The 21,693-nt window shown below is 50.3% G+C and overlaps 2 protein-coding genes across 2 annotated transcripts in view; one reads left to right on the top strand and one right to left on the bottom strand.

The window, feature by feature from the left end:
• Positions 1 to 145: 145 nt before the first annotated feature.
• Positions 146 to 19,194, top strand: SARM1 (sterile alpha and TIR motif containing 1). Its single transcript, XM_006924998.3, has 9 exons — positions 146 to 961; positions 5,988 to 6,606; positions 8,567 to 8,779; positions 9,104 to 9,195; positions 9,306 to 9,541; positions 11,512 to 11,614; positions 11,691 to 11,880; positions 16,991 to 17,112; positions 17,199 to 19,194. Exons 1-9 carry the CDS (start codon positions 492 to 494, stop codon positions 17,326 to 17,328), a joined length of 2,175 nt encoding a protein of 724 aa, XP_006925060.1. The 5' UTR covers positions 146 to 491; the 3' UTR covers positions 17,329 to 19,194.
• Positions 19,195 to 20,737: 1,543 nt separating this feature from the next.
• SLC46A1 (solute carrier family 46 member 1) overlaps positions 20,738 to 21,693 on the bottom strand; it is a 6,334-nt gene continuing 5,378 nt past the window's right edge. Inside the window, exon 5 of the mRNA XM_006924999.3 lies at positions 20,738 to 21,374. Coding sequence (XP_006925061.2) covers positions 21,335 to 21,374 — 40 coding nt within the window. The 3' untranslated portion in view covers positions 20,738 to 21,334. The remainder of the gene's footprint in view (positions 21,375 to 21,693) is intronic.

Below are 21,693 nucleotides of genomic sequence, written 5' to 3' on the forward strand. Positions count from 1 at the left end.
AATAAGGGGGAGAGGCCTGGCCAGGGCATGGGCGTGGCTTGGATAGGCTTGGGGGTGGGGCTACGCTAGAGGCAGGGGAAGAGCCCCAAGAGACCAAGAGGCGCGGCGTCAGCTCCGGTCCGCAGCTTCTCAGGGGCGGGGATCTGCAGAGCATTCTGCGAGTGGAGCCGAAGCTAGATCCGCGCTTTGTTCCGGTTGCTCCTAGGCCCTCCGGCGACTGGGTCCATTCCTCGCCTCCCAGCTCTCTCCTCCTGCCCACCCCTTGCATCTGGGCCTGCATCCCCTTCCCCAACCGCTTCGTCCCCGAGCCTGCCTTCTTCCCTTTCCTAAACCTCTGGCTACCGCCTTTGCCTGGTACCCTTCTCTCCATCCCTCCCTCCTACATCATCTTCCCTCCGGTCCCCTCTCGGGTCCCTCTTTTCGCTAGGTCCAGGTCGCTCCGCCCTGCCCCGCCCCTCCAGACCAGGGATGTCCCCTGCAGCCCCGCGCCGATGGTCCTGACGCTGCTCCTCTCTGCTTATAAGCTGTGCCGCTTTTTCGCCATGTCGGGCCCACCGCCCGGCGCCGAGCGGCTAGCGGTGCCGGCGTCGGACGTGGGCAGCGGCGCGGTCCCATGGTGGGCCGCAGGCGGCCGCAGACCCCGCGAAGTGTCGCCTGGGGCTGGCACCGAGGTGCAGGGCGCCCTGGAGCGCGCGCTGCCAGAGCTGCAGCAGGCGCTTTCGGCGCTGAAGCAGGCGGGTGATGCGCGGGCCATGGGCGCCGGCCTGGCTGAGGTCTTCCAGCTGGTAGAGGAGGCCTGGCTGCTGCCGGCTGTGGGCCGCGAGGTAGCCCAGGGTCTGTGCGACACCATCCGCCTGGACGGTGGTCTCGACCTGCTGCTGCGGCTGCTGCAGGCGACGGAGCTGGAGACACGAGTGCAGGCCGCGCGCCTGCTAGAGCAGATCCTGGTGGCTGAAAACCGGTGAGGGGGCTGGGCTGGGAGGGTGTGGGGCAGAGCGGCGTGTGATATGGGGCAGCAAGGGTAGTCGGGTGCCTGGGTCTCCCGTGTGCCTTGCACTGTGCCTTCCTTTCCTGCCTCACCTCACTAAATCCCTGCAGTACACCTCTGGTGGGCATCAGCGTGTCCATTTTACAAATGAGAAAACTGATGCTTGGGAAAGTTTAGTAACTTGCCCAGCATGACACAGTGAGCTAATGGTGCAGCCAGGATTCACTTCCAGGGCTAGTGGGGTGAGGAGAGACACAGAGAGGAGGAATGACCTGTGAGGACAGGAATCTGTCCCAGGTTCTGAGGATGGAGATGAGATCCTATTGCCAATGCTCCCCTAAACCCACAGCCCTCCTCCCCACAGGCCTCAGTGCATTTCCATGCTACTTTCTCTCTCCTGTATCATCTCCTTCCCACTGAGAGAGGGAGAGAATACAAGGCTCAAGAAGTGGGTGGAACCTTCCCCTTTCTTCTAACCCAGGCTGAAATGGGTGCTGACCTAAAGGTAACTTTCCTCCTTTATGCTTCCTCCTTCATTTTGGTCCACATAGCAGGCCAGACATGATCTCATTCTGCGGCTGCTGATGAGGACAGAAGGTATTCTGCTGGGATGAATGAGTCGGGGAAGAGGAAAGTGAGGTGCGGAGCTAGACAGGGGCCAGATAGAATGTGTTTTCTTCACTCCTTCCCCACATGGTGTCAAGATACAGTAGCTGGGATCTACTCTCTTGCCTGCCTCTTGAGATCTCTCCTAGAATATGAAAACCTCTGAGCCCTCACTTCCTCTCTCCTCTGATTCCAGAGGAGAACAGGCTGTCACACACCAGTCTCATGCTGAAGTCTCAGGCCCCTCAGGTTTAGAAGGGTTTTGGAAGGGTCACTTTTAGTTCATGCATCTCACGCTGGTGTGATGGTCATAGGTTAGGAGTGCTTTCTCGCAAATTTCAAAAAGTAAAAATAACCTTGTGGATGGTGGAAATGATACAACTCTCAAAAGTGCACAAATGAAGCAATTTAAATTGGGAGACCAAGTTGGTGTTTTGCTTGTTCAGAAAGTCATTCATCTTCCATCTAATATCAGGTGCCCTGATGGGAATGGACCACAAATTCGGAGGGCTAGCAAATGGAATCAGTGCTCACTGAATATGTGGGCCCAAATTGGCAGGTGTGTCCTGTAGGCCTGGTATGGGATGGTGCAGCTATAAATAGAACTCCTGGGGAGCAGATGCAGCACCCTAGGAAGAGGAGGGCTGCAAGACACAAATAGTGCTGATTTTTTTCAAGGTTGGAAATAACAATTCTCATGTGGTTCAGAATTACTGAGAGAGGCATCACGCTAACCAGTGTCCCTGGTCCGGAGAAACAGCATACTAGTTCAGGCGTTGGTTCACTCATCGTTTCAGGACCAAGGACAGAGTTCAGCTGCACCTGGTCAAGAATGAAAATCCTTCCTAAGAAAGACAGCATGTCCTCACTCCTCTAGGCTACGCCTGGAGGAGGCTGGAAGGGAAAGATGAGGAGCGACAGAGAATTTGCGTTTATGAAATCTTTTCCTTCCTCCACCAACCAACTTCCTCTTAAAGATGGTTCTTCCATTAGTGCACTCCTTTTGCCATTTCGTTTTCTGCAACATTCTTCTTCCTAGTGTGGTGCCACACACACAGCCCAGGAGTCTAGGTGACAGCTTCTCTCACCCCCAGATACCAGGAGAAGCCCAACGGGATGTCTGAGCTTGTCCCACAACACTCAGTGAGGGCCCCGTCTGACTGCTAGCCCTCTAAATTCATAGCTCAGCCCTTCAGGGGACCATAATGAGGTTAAATGGTTTAACTCAGAGAGGTTAAATGGCTTTCCCAAGATACATAGTAAGTTAGTGGAGGAGACAGTTTAAAAAAAAAAAAACTATTGTCCATAAATTCAAAAAGTGCAAAGGTACAAAATGATATGTATTTAAAAGTTCTTTCCACCCACACCCCCTCCCTGGAGACAAACCAGTGAAACAAATTTTTTACATGTCTTTCCAGAGAAACTATGCAAGTATTTGCATATATATGTATATATACATGCTTGTATATGTGTGTATATGTACAGTTCCCCCCTCTTTTAGAGCTAGGATTTAAACCCAGACACACAGCTTCTCGGGCTACAGAAGAATTGGGAGCTGAGGAAATGCTTCTCACAACAAACACATAGTTCAGCTTCTATAAAGGTGCCAATGCATAAGGACAGGCGAGGGCTGGGGGATCAAGAGACTCAGGATAAAGTCCTCTCTCTGAACTGATGTTCCTGAGCAAGTCCTTCCCTTCAGCGGTCCTCAGGAAGTGAGGGTGTTGGGTTAGATGATTGCTTAAGCACATCCTGTTTCTGATACTCTCAGAGTTTATATAGTCAGATTGTTCTGGAAGCACAAAGTATAGAGGAAGGATCCTGACCTCTGAAGAGACAGAGGTGAGTTCAAATCCCAGCTATGCCTCTCACCGGCTGTGTAACCCTGAGCATATCTTGTAACTTTTCCAAGCTTTGGCTATTTCATTGGGAAGAGGAACAACTGCAGTGCTGGCTGCCTAAGTGGATGATTAGGACCCCTCTGTTCCTTTGGGCTGCAGAGAAGCTCAGTGATCAGCTCAGTAAAACTATGCTGGCCTTATGCCATGTTCTGGGCCCTACAGTGGACACAAAGTCACAGGCATTGTGGTCATTGTGATGCTCACCAGGCAAGGATTCCATGGATGTCTGGGTCCCTAAATCTTCAGGGGTAACATCACCTTTGAAGGACATCATTTGTGGAAAGTCAGGGAGACAGGAAACTTTCACTTCTGCCTGGAGTGTGGCAAGTCTCCTGCCTGCTCTGTTGGCCTCCAGGCTTTCTCCCTTGGACCTGTCCTCCCCACAGCAGCCAGAGTGAGTTTCCTAAAATCCATGCATGACCAGGCCGCTCCACTTCCTGAAGCTTTTAATGACTAGCCATTCTCATCAAGATAAAGTACGAATGCCTCAAGCTGGCTCAAAAGGTCTCCAGGACTCTTTTCTCACTCTCCCCTTGAACTCTCCACCTTAGTCACTTGCAGTGGCTTTATTGCAGTGTGGCTAAGGTGGGGACAGGTCCCCAATTATGTTAGCTCTCAGACACCTCCAAGCCTTTTCATACATCTGTGCCTCAAATGCAATCTCCCCTTCTCTTACTTAACTAATGTCTCCACCAGTTTTCTGATTTAATGCCATAGGCAACCATTCAATATATTTTAATAATTCCTATCTGTGTTCTGGTAAACTGTTTGTTTGTTATGTGTTATCATCTGCTCAGTCACTTGTAACTGCTCTATAGTCCTCCAGAGTGGGCATGTGCCCAGGTTACCTCTCCATTCTCCTAGGCTTGACACCAGACTGCCCCTAACTCCCCACCACCACAAATAACATTACAGTGAATGGCCTCAGCCATGTCCTCTTGTGGATCTGTGTGACAATCTCTTTGGAATATAAACCCAAGAGCCCTAATTTCATAGGGTGTGTATCGCCTTAAATTCATCTACTTATCTCAGCCTGCTCTCTAAATTAACTGCCCCAGCCTGCACCTCCACCCACAGATCTTCAGGGCGTTCATGACCCCACCCTCTCCAACCTTCTGTGTTACCTAGCTTCTGCTTTTTATCTATCTAATAGGTGTAAAGTCATCACTGTTTTGATTTTCACTTCTCTGATTACTAATGAGTTAGAGCATCTCTTTGTTAACATTTCGGGTTTCCTCTTTTGTAAACTGCCCATTTATATCCTTTGCCCATTCTCTTTTGGATTTACCGCCCTTTTTCTTATGGATTTGAATATTTATTTATATGTCCTATGTATGAATTCTTTGTTGGTTTTAGACATTGCAAATATCTCTGGCCCCCTTTCTATTCCTCAAACATGCCAAGCTCTTCAGTCCTCAGGGCTTTTGTCCTTGCTGTTCTCTGTCTGTTATGTTCTTCTCCCAAATACCTGCAGGCAAAGCTCTCTGGACATTTAACTTTCAGATGTCATCTCCTTAGATATATCCCTGCATCCAGGTACTCTCATTATATCACCTGGTTTTGCTATCATTATGGTCATATCACTATTATCCCTATTCATTCATTGTTTACTTGCTTATTGTCTATCTCCATAATAGCTGAGTATAAGCTTCAGTCACCCTTAGTCACTGTTAACTTCAGCCTCTAGCACAATGCCTGGCACACGCTAGGTTCTCAATAAATGTCTATTGAATGAATGAATAAATATACTCCAATCACACAACATGGAGTGAAGAGAAGTTTGAAGGCTAGGCTAAGAGTGGTATGCGTCAAGTGACACTTCAAATTATGATAAGCAGTTTATGTGGATTATCACATTAATATTCATACAGGCTAAGAGTGGTATGTGTCAAGTGACACTTCAAATTATGATAAGCAGTTAACATTATTAAGTTTTTCCTATGTGCCGGGCACTGTAGCAAGCAGTTTACGTGGATTATCACATTAATATTCATAATAACCCTATGGAGTAGGTATTATTAAGTTTGCAAGCAGTTTATGTGGATTATCACATTAATATTCATAATAACCCTATGGAGTAGGTATTTTTTTTTATCTATTTATGAGATGAGGAATCTAAGGTAGAAAGATAAAGGAAAATACCCAAGGTCCTGCAGCTAAAGAAAATGACAAAGAATTTGAAACCAGGACCCTGGGGATCTTCTCCAGAGCTAGTTCTTAACATTTTAACCAGGACACATACTACTTCTCCAGGGGAGGGAGTAGAGGAGGAAATGAGTGTGAACAGGATGGATCACCCTTATAATTAGAGAAGTCTGGTCCTCCCAAGCAAGAGGTGAGAGGGTGGGCTGGGAAAATAATGCTCTCCTTTATGTCCTATATGACACTAGTGAGGCCCAGAGAGTATAAGTGACCAGGCCATGGCCTCCACAGGGCAAGCCAGGCACCCCAGCTGGGGCAACTCGACCGTCTCCCTCTCACTTTCTCGGCAGGGACCGGGTGGCGCGCATTGGGCTGGGTGTCATCCTGAACCTGGCAAAGGAACGCGAGCCGGTGGAGCTGGCTCGAAGCGTGGCGGGTATCTTGGAGCACATGTTCAAGCACTCGGAGGAGACATGCCAGCGGCTGGTAGCGGCCGGCGGTCTGGACGCTGTGCTGTACTGGTGCCGCCGCACAGACCCGGGGCTGCTCCGCCACTGTGCGTTGGCGCTCGCCAACTGCGCGCTGCACGGGGGCCAGTCTGTGCAGCGGCGCATGGTGGAGAAGCGCGCCGCGGAGTGGCTCTTCCCTCTCGCCTTCTCCAAAGAGGATGAGCTGTTGCGGCTGCACGCCTGCCTCGCTGTAGCCGTGCTGGCCACCAACAAAGAGGTGGAGCGCGAGGTGGAGCGCTCTGGCACACTGGCGCTCGTGGAGCCGCTCGTGGCCTCGCTGGACCCCGGCCGCTTCGCCCGCTGCCTCGTGGACGCCAGTGACACAAGCCAGGGCCGCGGGCCCGACGACCTGCAGCGCCTCGTGCCTCTGCTGGACTCGTCGCGCTTGGAGGCACAGTGCATCGGGGCTTTCTATCTCTGTGCTGAAGCCGCCATCAAGAGTCTGCAGGGAAAGACCAAGGTGGGTGCCGCTGTGGAGGAGGGTGAGGGTGCGGTGTTAGAGAGTGTCTGGAAAGGCTTCGTAGAGGAAGGGACATTCAGCTGGAACTTGAAGTACACATAAGAGTCAGGTGAAGCAAGAAGGATGAAGTACCAGTCGTTCTGGCCTTGAAGGCAAGAAAGACCAAGCTTTTTAAGCAGAGGACACTTGTGTTTTATAAAGATTATCCTGGTGCTGCTTGGAGATGAGATTGGCAAGGGGGAGGTTGGAGGCGAGTGATGATGGAGGGTGGGACTAGGGCATAGAGAGGCAGAAAGAAGTAGATTCCAGAGGTGCTGAAGAGCTAAAATTAGGACTTGGTGGGTGGCTGGGTGAAGAAGAAGGAGGGGCTGAGGATGACTCCTGACTTTGGACATAGGCAACCCAGTGGATGGTGGCACCTGGGACTAAAATAAGGTGAACTGGATGAGAGACAGGTTGGAGTGGAAGAAGGGAAGAAAGTGAGTTCACTGGGACAGGTTAAGTTTGAGGTGCATGAGAAATGATCAGTCGGGGAACTCCAGTGGGCCATTTTGTCATTTGAGTCTGAAGTGTAAGAAGGAGATGGAGTGTAGACAGAAGCTTGGAGCAGGATATCAATGTATCAGCCAGATAACTTCCACCTGAGTCTCCAAGGGTCCCCATGCCTAGGGCCTGATCTGAAGCCTTTGCCCTCTGCTTTAAAGTACTGTGTGACCTTGAGTATCTGGCTTTCCCTCTCTGACCCTCAGTATGCCTCATTTTTATCCTCTGGAAATTTGAAGGATAGCACAGCAGCAGTTTGTACCTTGGATGTAGGACTAGTAATAGTTAAATTATCAAAAGTATGTGGGGTTTTTGTGTGTCTGTGTGTGTGTTTTGTTTTTAAAATATTACAGAATCAAGGTTATCCCTATAATGTTACCCTCCCTACTTTGCATTCCTCTAGAAGTTGGTGACAGCTGGTATACACGGACCACCCTGTCTGTACCACAGCTGTCATCTGGGGCTGCTCAGCAGAGTGTGTCTCAGAGATGATTGTCACTCATCATGTGTGTTCCCACAGATCAAGAAGAGACTGTGGTGTTAGGGGGTCTCTGAGGCCTTTTCCAAGGTCTTACATTCTAAGAGCTTCTTATTCTCCTCCCTGTGCCTGAGTTGGGCTATAGGAGGCTGGCTTTACAAAGCAGGTCATTCAACTTTGGGAGAAAGGACAGGAAGTAGGGAGTAGGGAAGTTTTGGGTCTAGGCAGCAGCCATCACCACTGGCTCTGGCACCCCTTTCCCAGCAAGGCCAAGTGAGTGCAGCTCAGTAAAGACATAGTGAGCCCCCACTCTGTGCCCCCACAGTGTGCCAGGTATGGGACTCCAGAAGTGACTAAAACATGACCCCAGCTTATCATCCAGTGGAAGTCGCATTATCAACTAAGAACAGTAGCATTCAGAGTGTGGTACAAGGTCTAATTGGCAGTGTGGGCCAAGCTGTGGCGGAATCAAAACAGGCTGCATGGAGTAGGTGCTAATCAATTTGGATTCCACTGGATGAATAGGATTCCCCAAAACAGGCCAGAAGAACTAAGGGTTTGAGAACACCATGGGCCAAAGACCAGAGGTGGGAGAGCCTTCATGAGTGGGTGTCTGACAAGTATGGGTTTGGGAAAGGAGAGGTGAGCTGGGACTGGTGGTCTGGGGCTGTACTGTGCTGGGCCTGGGCCTGGTGGCCATACTGAGAGCTCAGACTTCATCCCAGGACAGACGGAAGCTGTAGAGGGGAGATGTGAGGAGGAGCCTCAGGAGGAGGAATCCGGAGGACTCAGTGATTTATTGGATGAAGGCAAAGATGGGGCAGACGGTGGGACTTACAGCGTTGAGAAGAGGCGAGGGGAGGGACTGGGCACATTTGGGGGTGGGGAGCGGTTGGCGAACTGGTGGATCCAAGACACCCTCCCTCCACCCCTTCCTAGATATTCAGCGACATCTGCGCCATCCAGAGCTTGAAACGCCTGGTTTCCTACTCCACCAATGGCACCACGTCAGCGCTGGCTAAGCGCGCGTTGCGCCTGCTGGGCGAGGAGGTGCCGCGGCCCATCCTTCCCTGTGTGCCCAGCTGGAAGGAGGCCGAGGTCCAGACGTGGCTGCAGCAGATCGGCTTCTCCCAGTACTGCGAGCGTTTCCGGGTAGAGCCGCACTGGTCTGCCTCCTCCGAGTCCAAGCGGGCGCATCCCGGCGGGTGCACTAACGCTAGGGGCGACTTGCGTATAGGCGGCCGTGCCCACGCTCTTGGCCCACACTGCCGCGGCGCCAGGGTGACCTTTTGTGGGTGGGGAGCCTGTACTCAGCCACCACTTTCGGGGGCACTCGGCTCTAATCGGGGTCCCATCTGCCTCCACCACCCCCCGCCCCCACGGTCTCCAGTTCCTTCCCCTTGCATCTTGGGCTTGGGGTCCAGGGGTGAAGAGGGGACCCTCTTCCTCCTTCCTTACCTCTGACTTCTCTCCCAGGAGCAGCAGGTAGATGGCGACCTGCTTCTGCGGCTCACAGAGGAAGAACTCCAGACAGACCTGGGCATGAAATCGGGCATCACCCGCAAGAAGTAAGGAGACTCCTCCCCACCCGCCCCGCGCTGAGTCTAACTAAACACCCTCTCGGCCACTAGTTAGTCCTGAGTCAGGACCTCAGCGTCTTCTACTCCCTGGGGTACAGATTCTTTAGGGAGCTCACGGAGCTCAAGACCTTCGCCAACTACGCTACGTGCGACCGCAGCAACCTGGCTGACTGGCTGGGCAGTCTGGACCCGCGCTTCCGCCAGTACACGTATGGCCTGGTCAGCTGCGGCCTGGACCGCTCCCTGCTGCACCGCGTGTCGGAGCAGCAGCTCCTGGAGGACTGTGGCATCCGCCTCGGCGTGCACCGCGCCCGCATCCTCACAGCCGCCAGAGGTCAGCCTGCCCACATGGGACCTTGCTCCTGCCCCAACCCCAGCTCTGGAAGGACTAGGAGAGACACTTGGTGGTGAGGCCTCAGAGCCTCATTGCAGATTGATCGAGCACATATACGCTGTGCTAGACTGGGCTCTGAGGATGCAAAGATGAATATGTTTCATTTTGTCCTCAAGAAGTTCCCCGTCTGAGATGGGTAGGAGGATGGGTGTAAGGCAAGTATATAAAAAAACCAGGTGACCACAGCAAGAGGCATGCCCAGGACCCCAGGGGAGCTCAGAGGAAGCATTACCACGCTGTCCACCCAGGTCTAGGCTTTGGAGGGAGAGGATGCCTGACCTGGTCTTGAAAGATGTAGGGAGTGAGGGGGCTGGTAGCAGCAGGAAGAGCAGCCAGGCAGAGGGAGAAGCATATACAAGTATTGAGGTGAGACAGAGGATAGAGGATTCATATATGAGATATGTGTGGGAAGACAGGGGCCTTGTCTTGTTAGTCAACAGCTTACAAAGTGTGGGTTCTAGAGGTGTTTCATGGAGGGCAAAGTGGATTCTAGGGCTCTAGAAATCCTCTTTATTTACTAATTTATTTTACTATTTAGCTAATACTTGTTGTCAATTACCATATGCCAGGTACTATATTAAGTTTTTAACAGATATTATCTCATTAATCTCTATATCCATTCGATGCAGTGGACATTAGTTGTTGTTTTTTTTTAATTTTTTTAAAACTTCTTAAAGGATATAAAAGAAATATAACTTAAGTGTTCAGTTTGAAGAGTTTGGAAAAATGCCTACCCTGTGTATCCACCATCATAATCAAAGATAAAAAACATTTCCATCAAGGGTATTAATTTTAAAGATGCCAAAACTAAGATGTAAAACATTTAAATACATTCCCCAAGGTCATAAAAGCCATTAAATAACAGAAGTAGAATTTGAACCTCTGGCTTTCTGCTTCATACACTGACATATTTTGCCTGTGAGTGTCAGGTCTGAACATTAGGAGAAGACGGCTTCTTTTCATTCATCCATTTATTCAGCAAGTACGAACTAAGCTCGTACTAGGGACAAGGGACTAGGCTTTGACCCCATGCTTTTGCTTCAACCAAATCAGGTCAGCTTTTATCATTTTTACATGACAGCTCCCAAGAACACCCCAAGATTTTATCTTTAAAAAACAGGATGGTCCTACAGCAAAAATAATAATAATAACTTAAAAATCTCTTCTACGGGAAGTAGGGGACAATAAATGTTTTTTAAGTAGGGGGCAATAACATGCTTAGACTTGGAGTTTAGAAAAATTTGTCTGGTAGTTGTGCAAACAGCTACCAGACTGGGCAAGTGTGGATTTAGGGAGGCCACTGAGGAGGCTAGAGTTGGGGGCCTGGACATAGGGAGAGCCATGGGGCTGGAGTCCAGATGTTTAGTAGGAAGAATCTACAGAGCTTGGTGCCTGGTGCTGAGCACTGAACATCAGCTCCATGAGAGCACAGTTTTGTTATATTCATTGCTATATCTCAAGCACTAAGAATAGTGCCTGGCACCCAGTAAGTGTTTAGTAAATGTTGTTGAAGGAATGGATGAGGCAGGAGTTGAGGCCGACACCGAGGTTTCTGGCTTTGGCGGGAAACTAGGAAGAAGGATGCCAGGGGAGGATTTGGGATGTGTTGGATTCGGAGTGCCTGTGGGCACCTGTCTGTGCAGGTCTGGAGCTCTGGAGAAAGGGTAGGGCTGGAGGTGCATTTCAGTGTCCCTAAAATACAATGTCTGCCTCCTGAGTGGGGCTCACCAAGAGTTAGTGGCCTTCCTTCATGTCAGCCTTATCTCTCTACCTCAGTGACCCATTTTGGAACAAGCCACCCTGCCTGGGCTGGACTGGGCTGAGAAGGTTGGGTGGGCAGGGGATCCTGTATCTTGTGGTGAGTGATTGGGAGGGGCCATTGTTACCAAGCTATCTCTTGTCTCCCCCAGAAATGCTACACTCCCCACTGCCCTGCACTGGCGGCAAGCTGAGCGGGGACATTCCGGATGTCTTCATCAGCTACCGGAGGAACTCAGGCTCCCAGCTGGCCAGGTGAGAAGGAGTGAGCAGGCAAGCAGCCTGAGGCCTTGGGGTAAGGCCAAAGCAGTGATACAGGACCTCTTCACAGCCTCCTGAAGGTGCACCTGCAGCTACATGGCTTCAGTGTCTTCATTGATGTGGAGAAGTTGGAAGCAGGCAAGTTCGAGGACAAACTCATCGAAAGTGTCATGGGTGCTCGAAACTTTGTGCTGGTGCTGTCAGCAGGGGCACTGGACAAGTGCATGCAGGACCATGACTGCAAGGATTGGGTGCACAAGGTAGGTATTGGCCTCTGGTCCCACTTTGGCCTGTGGCATGGAGGACAAGGTTCTCTTCCTATTCCTTCTTATCTGCACACCCCAGCAAACTTCATGGCCCAGTTGGAAGTCAAGAGTCACAGCTCTGACTGTAATAGGACTTTAGCAAGTCACTTTGCCCTCTCAGCCCATTTTCTCATCTACAAAATATAGGGATAATTCACCTGTCCTATTCACTTTGTAAGATTGTTGTGAGGGTCAGGGAGGGATGAAACACTTTGAAATATAACTTGTGAGAGAAGCAGGCAGAAATGCATAGTGACAGGCACAATGGAATTGATGCCTAAGAGCTTGACTGGGCAGAAGTCCGAAGAAGGATCCCAACCCTGGAGCTCCAGTGACCAGGTTCTTGTCTTATGCCAGAGAAAGAATTCAAGGACATGACAAACAGCAAATAGGAAAGCAGGAAAGCACATTTTATTAAAACAAAAGTACACACTTAAGAGAAAAATGAGGGCAGCTCAGAGAGAGAATGAGTCTGCCTAAAGTTGTCTAAATCATGGGGTTTTATTTTCTTAAGGGCGTGGGATGTACCAAGGCTATCCAGCCTGCCTTCCTGTCTTGGTTTGTTTCCCATGCCACCTGGAGGGGCGGAGGTGGCCCAAGGCCATCTAACTTGTCTCTTGGCCTTGGCTTGTTTCTCATGCTAGATAGAGTCTCAAGCTTGAAATCAAAACAGAGAAAGGCTGAGTAAGGGACAAGAGAGAAATTCCAGAGCCATAGGGAGAGGACTGAATAAGGGACCGAGGAAAAATTCCATAGCTGCATCCTGGAGGGGAGGGGGTGTTTCCTAGGCTAACTATCCTGCCTCAGAATCAGTAAGAGCACAAAGCTATGAGTTTGAATTGTGGCTCTGGCCTTGGTCAAGTTACTTAATCCCAATGAGCTTATTACTGCAAAATGGGATAATTATAGTATTGAACTCTCTAGGATATTGTTATAAGGATTAAAAGAGCTAAAATTTATGAAGTACTTAGCAGAATGTCTGGCTCTATAGTAATTGTTTTATAATGGTAGCAATTACTATTATTAATATAATTATTGTGAGTACTGCCACTGTTTAATTCACCATTGTATCTTCAGTGCCGAACACATAGTAGAAACTTATTGAATAATTGTAGAGTGGATGGATGCGTGGAGCCATACACATCTACAGGTTATTAATCATTAAACACGGAATAGGAATTGGAGCCAAGACTGAGGGATGTAGTAGTCATCTGAGATTGGGCCCTTGTCCTAAAGCAGCTAAGAAGACAAGAATATGCCCATAATGACTAGATCATATATAAGTTGGTGTCAGTGTACATCTTACTTGCCATAAGAGTATGGAGAAGAGAGAAAACATTAAGGGCTAGAATAATTAGGGAAAGTTTCATGGAGGAGGCAGAACTTGAGAAGAGTCTTAAGAATTTAGGTAAATGGTAGAGAAGGTATCTCAAGCAGTGGAACAGCATGAACAAAGAACAAAAGTAAGGACAAGAAAGGTGCCAAAACCTACATGCATCACTGGTATTGCTTTCTCCGTCTCACAGATGAAGAAACTGAGGCTCAGAGTAGAATATTTTTTCCCATGGCCACACTGGTGTAGAAATCAGAAAAGCTGGGCTTCGAACTCTGTCTTTCTGACTCCAAAGCCCATGCTCTTTCCCAGGACCTATGTTCCATGGGACAGATCTGAGGGTGTGAGAGGGGAGGTGGTGGGACAGAGCTGGATTCAACTGCCACCAAAGAGGATTGTCTGCATCTCTTCCCAACTCCACATTCAGTGACATCATGTTGGTAGCCTGAAGTCAGCCATGGTGGGAGTATTTGCACTAAGGAAATCAGTAAACACTACAAATTAGGGTTTATTTTGGCTGCGGTTTTTTTCCCCCTTGGAGAGCTAGTTAAACATTTACCAGCACAATAAAAATTATAGATAAAACTTATGGAGCCAGGTTGTGGAGTGCCTAGAGGCAGGGAGAAGACCCATGCTTAAAGCACTGGGAAAAGGGATCCCATGAGGCAGTGATGCCATGCCAGTGGGTTTTAGGGAGAAGTCTCTGACACTAGAGTGCAGTCCAGATTGACAGTGGGGAAGAGGGTCAAGCCCTAGAGGCCATGTTTTAAGGGCTGATTACTGGGCTTGGTTTGGGGAGGAGGAGATGCTGAGCCAAAGAGACACCCTGGAGGATCATGGCTGAAGGCCTGGAGCAGGTGGCAGGTGGCCTTCTGAGAGAAAAAAAGAAGCGCGTCTGTGAGAGCTCAATGAGAGCTCAGACCTTGCTTTATTCACACTATCCCTGATGCCTAAAACCATGCAGGGTACAAAGTAAGTTCTTGAAGAGTTTATAGAATAATTGAATCAATGATGAAACAGATGAGTGATTCTGATGAAGCTGATATGACTGAGAAAACCAAACATATCCACTAGGTTGACCAGGTCAGAAGACTCGACTCTAATCAAGTTTTCATTCTTTACAGCTGGATGATCTTGAATAAGCCATTTTTCCTCTCTTGGCTAGCCTATGAATCTGTTCAGTAACCAGTGATCTGTCTTTGGTTCTGTGTAACTGTGGAGGAAACAAATGTCTAAAAGTTCCCAAATAAATTGCTACCTGTGGAGGGTCAGAATTTATCCACATTGTCAGCAGAGAGGCAGAGGGCTTGGTTGAAACAATCCTGTACTCGGAATCTGAAGGTTTGAGTCGAGGCCTGGCCCTTCCTCAGCTGGGTGTATGTGCGTGACTTGGAAGCAAACCCCTTTCCCACTGTGGGCCGCCTTCTTCTCAGAAGAGGTTTCCCAGAAGCCAGCCAAGGTTGAAGCTCTGCAGGTTCTTTCCTCAGGAAGACTCTGCTCTACAAGGGTCTTGACACCCATCATTGTCCCAGCAGACTGCACGGAGGGAGGAGGCAGGTGGAGTGATGGGAGTCTTTGCCTTGGACCAGTTCCAAAGGCTCCATCATCCCTCTTTGGTTGTTTTTAGTGCTTAATTGCCTCTGGTTTTAAAACTCTTTTCCCTGAAGCCACATTTAGAGGGTAATCAATATGGAAAACCACAAGTGAATTACACTCAGGAAAATCCAATCTCTGTGGTTCCCTCTTGAAAGGAAAAAAAAAAAATCAATAAGCACTTTTCAGAGCACCCATTAATAGTAATAGCTGCAGAACAACCTTGTGAGGTAGTTTATTATCCCCGCTTTTCGGAGGAGGAAATGCTAACATTTATTGAGCATGCACTATGTGCTAGGTGCTCTTCTAACCACCTGTCACAGGATATCGCTGTTATTCCTCCCAAGGAGGTTTTGAGAGCCTGTTGTTTTTGCCTCAGGTCACACAGCCTGTGTTAGAGACTTGATATGGACCCAGACTTGATTATGCTAGAGCGCAGCTTCTAACTGCTACGCTGTGTTGTCTCATCTATTCCTTCACTCATCCAGCCATCCATTAAGTATTTAGCAAGGGCTAACTATGGGCATGGCTTTGTGAAAGATCGTGAGATACAAGATGAGTAAGAACCAGACATGATCCCTGCTTTTATATCTGGTGGGGGAGACAAATATTAAGTAAATTACTCATTAATTAATTTAAATTTGCAACTGTGGCATGTACTACAAAGCCTATGAGAGTCTACAGTAGGGGGATCTGACGTGGTCAGGGAAGTGAGGGAGTACTTCCTGGGAAAGTGTTGATTGGGTACAGACCAGAAAAATGAGTAGTCCTTAAATATGTGAAGGGGCAGAGAAGAGCGTTCTAGACAGAGGAAACAGCATGTGCAAAGACCCTGTGCAGGAGGGAGGATGGGTGGTCTAAGGAGCTGCAAAGTCTGCGTGGCTGGGAGAACAGTGCGTGGAGCTGAAGCGAGCTGTCGCCAACCACACAGGACCTTCAGACCACGTTAAGGACTTTGAAATTTATTCTGAGTCATGTACAGTCTTGAAGAGTTTTGAGTATGGGACGGCATGATCAGATGTGCATTTCGCAAAGAGTAGCTGGATGAAGGGGCAACGTAGAAAACAAAGTAGAAGGGGCAAGAGTGGATAAAAAGAGACCTGGTGGGGGCTAACAATAAGATGAGTTGGAACAGGGCTGTGGTGCGACAGAGGCAGAGAAAAATGGGTGGGTTTGAGAAATAAGCAAGGAGTACAGTTGGCAGGGCTCCTGATGGATCAGTTTGCATGCAGATATGTGATGTTTTCTTCTAACACCAAGTCGTGTGGGTTTTTCCCCACACCAACAACCAGTTCTCTAATTTACCAACACCACTGGGTGTCCCACAATTCAATTCAATTCTGATACTTACTACCCAGAGCAAATATCAGACTCCACAGGCTGAAAGGTTCAGTCCCACAGGTCTGCCCTCACTTCAGATGCCAGACAAAAGTCCTGGGTTCCTAGGCTACCCACGCTGCTGTCTGACTTGGCTACAAATTCAGGGGTTCCCACGACCCCCTCCCCAGGTTCAATAATTTGCTAAAATGACGTGCAGAACTCAGGAAAGCACTTTATTTAACCATTCTTGGTTTACTATAAAGGATATAACTCAGGAACATCCAAATGTAAGAGATGCCCAGAGCAAGGTATGAGGGGTGGGGGCACAGAGAGGGGAGGCACAGAGCTTCCATGCCCTCTCCAGGCCACCTCCCAACACCTGGATGTGTTCACCAACCCACCCCATCCTTAAGGGTTTTTATGGAAGTTTCATTATGTGGGCATGATTAAGTCATTGGCCATTGGTGACTGAACTCAATCTCCAGGCCCTCTCCTCTCCCTGGGTATGTGTGGGGGTGGGGAGCTAAAATTTCCAATCCTCTAATCATAGCTTGATCTTCCTAGCAACCAGCCCCCCATCCTAAAGCTATCTAGGCACCCCCACCCCCAGTCATCTGGTGATTCCAAGAACCTAGGACAAAGACCAAATATTTTTTATTATACCACAAGGGGTGAGGGAGAAGTCAAGGTGGACTTCAGGACCAGCATCCCACCCTGGGCTAAGCTCCAGGCTGTTGTTGGCCCTCCCAGTGTCTACCTGGCCCCAAGGTCCCTGGATGGAGACCTGGGTCTCTTCCTACTCTGTCCTTCTTTCTCCAGGAGATCGTGACTGCTTTGAGCTGCGGCAAGAACATTGTGCCCGTCATTGATGGCTTCGAGTGGCCAGAGCCCCAGGCCCTGCCTGAAGATATGCAGGCTGTGCTTACCTTCAATGGCATCAAGTGAGGAGGCGGGGTGGGTACACAGGCCCCTCAGCCACCGGCTCCCTCTGCCCTGCCCTCTGACCCACCAGCCTCTGTTCCCACAGGTGGTCCCATGAGTACCAGGAGGCCACCATTGAGAAGATCATCCGTTTCCTGCAGGGCCGCTCCTCCCGGGACTCATCTGCGGGCTCTGACACCAGTTTGGAGGGTGTTGCACCCATGGGTCCAACTTAACCAGTCCCTAGTCCTCAAGCCCTGCTGTGGCCCCCACTTCCATCGTCTTCCCCAAAGGAGCAGCTCCTCACACTGGCCTCTTTGGGCTGAGACAGCCTGGGTCCTTCTCAGGAAATGACGTTCCCTCTCCCACATGGGCCACCTCAAACCCAGCTTCATCAGTATCTGGAAAGGGAAGGGAAGCCAGGTATTGATGGTGGTAAGGGTTAGACCTCCCCTAAGCCCTGCTGCCAGGTTCTCTGTCTCAGGTGTGAGAGGGTCACTGCTCAGTCCTGGAGACACTGAAGATGGAGGGTTTGCTACACACTACCTCCTCTCCTGCCTTGACATTAGCCAGCTTGAGTAGCAGGGAGGCAGGCAGCCTCTGACGGGAGGTAGGACAATGCCAGCCCTCTCAGCCAAGCAAGGGCCTGGGCCAACCGAGGATGAGAATCCAGTGATAGCTATCCACCTAGACTATGCCTGGGCCCTGGGCTCACCACTTCCTGCCATCCTGTGGCCTTGCCTTCTAACCACTCAGTGCCCTTAGGCCTGGCCTGATCCCAAGTGCCCTCCTAGCCTTCCTGAGTTACAGCCTCTTTTGACACATCCTGGGTCAGGGTCAGGCTGAGCCAGCCGTCACTCTGGCTGATTTGCAGCTGCAGCCAGCTTTGAAGCACTCACTGGTACATGGGAGCCCCCTGCTTGGGCCTGGCCTTAGGCCTGGGCAAGGGAGGCCATGTCTCAAAGGGCAGCTAGCCACCCTACCCATGCCTTGGTTCTGTGCTTCCAGATCTTGCCTGGCCTGGCCCAGCTGACTTCCTCAGCCCTTCACCCACCCAAGGCTGCCCAGCCACTTGCTCATGGGGAGGTGGGGCGAGGCAGCCCCTGTGACAGCGGCAGTAGCCTGGGCAGAACCTGCAGCTCCATGGGAAGAGGCAAGGTCCTGAATAAGGACAAGGGGTGTGTTCCAATCACCTGAGAATTTTGTTAAAATTCCACCCAGGAGACCTGGGCAGACCCTGAGTTCCTGCATTTCTGATTCCCAGGTGAGCTGATGCTGGTGGTCAAGGAATGACACGTTAAGTAGCGAGTCTCTGAAACACAAATCCCTTACATATCTTCACCATTTCCCCGGCACCCCGCTCCATGGTCTATGTAATCATCAGAGCAACCCTACCCGGTATCATGTCCGTTTCACAGAGGAACTGAATGATGTGCCAAGTCATGAGTGGCGGCCCAGGATCCAGACATGGCCTCCTGGTGCTCAGTCCACTGCTGGTGGGACTGCTCTCCTGAGAATCATCCAGGAGACTGCATCGAAGGCTGGGCTGCTGCTCCACAGACAGCTGGCTTCTCACTAGCCCCAAAGAATCTAGAAGCTGAGGATAGGTTTTTGATCCAAGGGATATACAGAAATAAACGAGCAGGAACATCCCTCTGCCCCTTCCTCCAGGAGGGTAGGTGAGCAAGAAAGTATCCTCCCTTCCAATAAAGCCAGACCCCCAGCTAATGGGATCAGCTGGAACCCCGCCAGCCCCCTCGCCCCACCTCTTCCCTCCTGAGGGCAGTGGGTTCATACCTCAAGGCTAGCTCAGTTCCCAGAGTACCTCCTGCAGGTGCTGACCAGGTTACTCTTAGCTCTTAAGCCACATGGTCAGGAAGTCAAAGGTCTCTCATTCCAGGCTTGAGACTTCTTACTTCCATTCCCCTCCCTGCCAAAGATACTGTTTAGCTGGTCTTGACCCCAACTGTGGCTTTGACTGCACCTGATCCTCCCTCCACCTGAGTGCCCACCAGTGCCAGGCTCTGGATACAATGGTGACTGAGGCAGACTGGACGCTGTCCTCACAAAACAGAGACAATAACAATACAGTGTGATGAATATCCAAGGGAAGCTTTATTTTTTTTGTCCTTTGTCCTACTCCCTCCTGAGGTCCCCCATGGACAGTATTCATAGGTTTCCTGGCCCTATTTTTCTGTTTGGTTCACCTTCTACTGCTGCTCCTTCCTCTGAAAATCAGAGCCTAGCCCCCAGCCCACCCCCAGAATAGCTGAAGCGTGTTTAGGGGACTTCCTTCCCTGCTGTGACAAACAGGGCCCAGATCACAGTCAAGGCAGGCACCTTGGCCCCATAGGGCTGGTCCTGAAAGAGGACCGAGAAATAGCCTTTCCCTAAAAGCCTGCTCTGACACAGGTCTGCAGGGCCAGGGTTTTCTGCTTGGCTGGGCTGTAGCTGTTGCCTCTATGTCAAGCCTGAGTCAGCTAGGTCCCTACCTCACCTCACTCCACCCCTCCCCAGGGACCAGCAACTGCTCAGGGACACTCGAAGTTCAAAAGACCAGCTCCAACTATTTATCTTTCCCCCAGGCCCATTAAGGCATCTTATTCTAGAACATTTGAGGTGAGAAGGATCTCAGAACATTATCTAATCCAGTGTTTCCTAACTTGTCCAACCATCATCAGACAATGTGGAGCCTCACTGACCTAGCCCTTCACAGAGGGGTTTGCCCAAGGTCACCTGTGAGCTGGAGGCAGTGCCTGGAGTAGAGCCCAGGCCTGAGGCCAACCCAGAGCCTCTTCCCTCCCCTCCCCACTGCCTCATACTGGGAGTCAGTGGAGGGCCCTCTCCTTGCCCGTCTCCCAGTGACATGGGAATCTAGAAAAAGGCCCAGGTTGCAAAGGCCAGTTGACCCTACTTTGTCCAAGGCTATCCCCATTTTACGTGCATGATTTCCAGCCAAGTAACTGGCTGGCAGGGCTGGTGAGAGAATGAGGGTAGAAATGACAGTAGAGGGCCAAGCCCTGTGGCCAATTATGGTTTGAAGAGTCAAGTACCACTTGATTTGGGTCTGCCTGGGGACTTATGGCCCTCATCAAAGCCAGTGCCTTACTACTGAATCCGATATTGCCTTTCAACTTCGGGTCTAGCATTTCCTCATGCTTCGGAAATGGCACCCTCATTTCCTGGGAAGCTGGGACCCCTGGATCATAAAGGGAGCCAGGTCCATCTCCAGGTTCCCATTGACTTGCGGATACATGAGGGATGGTCCTAGCACATGGCCCTAATGAAATACCCAGTGATGAGAGGCGCTGGAGGGCTGAGTGATAACACAAACTGATTTTGCTTGGGCTGTTGTAGCCAGGAAGACCGGTACAGGTGCCTTCGGGGAGTGGATCCCTGACTGACCCTCAGGAATGGGTGGCCAGGGCTCTGCTCTGAGCCTCTCAGCCTGGCTTGATGCAAGTCTGGCAGCCCTTCATCTCCCAGCAGCTCAAGAAAGAATGGGCAGATATTTTCTGGGATGGTCAAACCCAGTACCAATTCCATGGCAGCTCAGCCTAGCAGCTTCCTATCTGACCTATGGTGGGCAGACTGGGAGCAGGAAAATAGAGAGACCCACAGCCCAATACTTTGGAGGCCAAAAGGTTCTTTTCGGTGTGTTTATACTGCTTTATTTATTATGATTGGCACTGCTAAGTGCAGGGGGCTGATTCCACCAAGTCAGAAGCACTCTCCCCCCACTCCCACAACCTTTTCTCCCCTCAAAGTATTCATCACAAAGGAGTGACTGGTAGCTAGCTGCACACCGTGAAGTGCACACTGTGAGCTGGGCAATTTTGGCTGGAAGCAGAAATGCCAGCCCTCATGCTTCCACTGGTCCCCAGGGCGTCACCTCCATCAGGACCTCTCCTCTACCCTGGCATAAAGGGTAAACAGACTCCTGTTCCAAATGGCTCCCCCACTGCCTCCCCTGGAGTCAGACTGTCTGGGTTACAATTCTAGATTCTCAAGTCATAGGCTGGCACAGTTATGGGTGGTAGGGGTGGGGGGGTGCCTTGGTACAGCCTGACCACCTAATCCAGGGTAAACACTGCCTCTTTTTTTTTGAATACCGCCTTTGAGGGGAGCTGCTGGTGCTGCTGTAGGTGGGATCCCAGATGCATACTTCCAGTTGGTTAGTGCTCACTTCGCTCTTCTTGGCTTTTGTCCTCTGGTCCAGGCAGGTCAGGGGCTCTAGGGAAACTACTGGAATTCAGGATGAGGATGAGTCCTTTCCAGCATCCTGTGAGAGACGAGAGAGACATTTTAGATTTGACATGGGGGGCCCTCAACTCCTAGAGAAGTGACGCGGGCTTTACTGGGTGGGCTGGTACAGGTATCCCCCGCCCCAAGCTAGAGGTGGAAGACAATGTCCAGAGAAGAAGGCTCTGGAAAGTGACTCTTAAGACTATGGGGGAAGAAGCCAGTGGGGCAGGCTAGCCTGTGGCCCAGCCACAAGCAGCTTCCCTTTAGCACATTCTGTCACCACAGTTCCATGTGTAAAATACAAATGGAGAGGGACAAGGGGGAAAGGACATAGCCTTGCCAAGAAGCAATGTTAG

Source organism: Pteropus alecto, unplaced genomic scaffold (genome assembly GCF_000325575.1).
Source record: "Pteropus alecto unplaced genomic scaffold, ASM32557v1 scaffold98, whole genome shotgun sequence".
Classification (NCBI taxonomy): domain Eukaryota; kingdom Metazoa; phylum Chordata; class Mammalia; order Chiroptera; family Pteropodidae; genus Pteropus; species Pteropus alecto.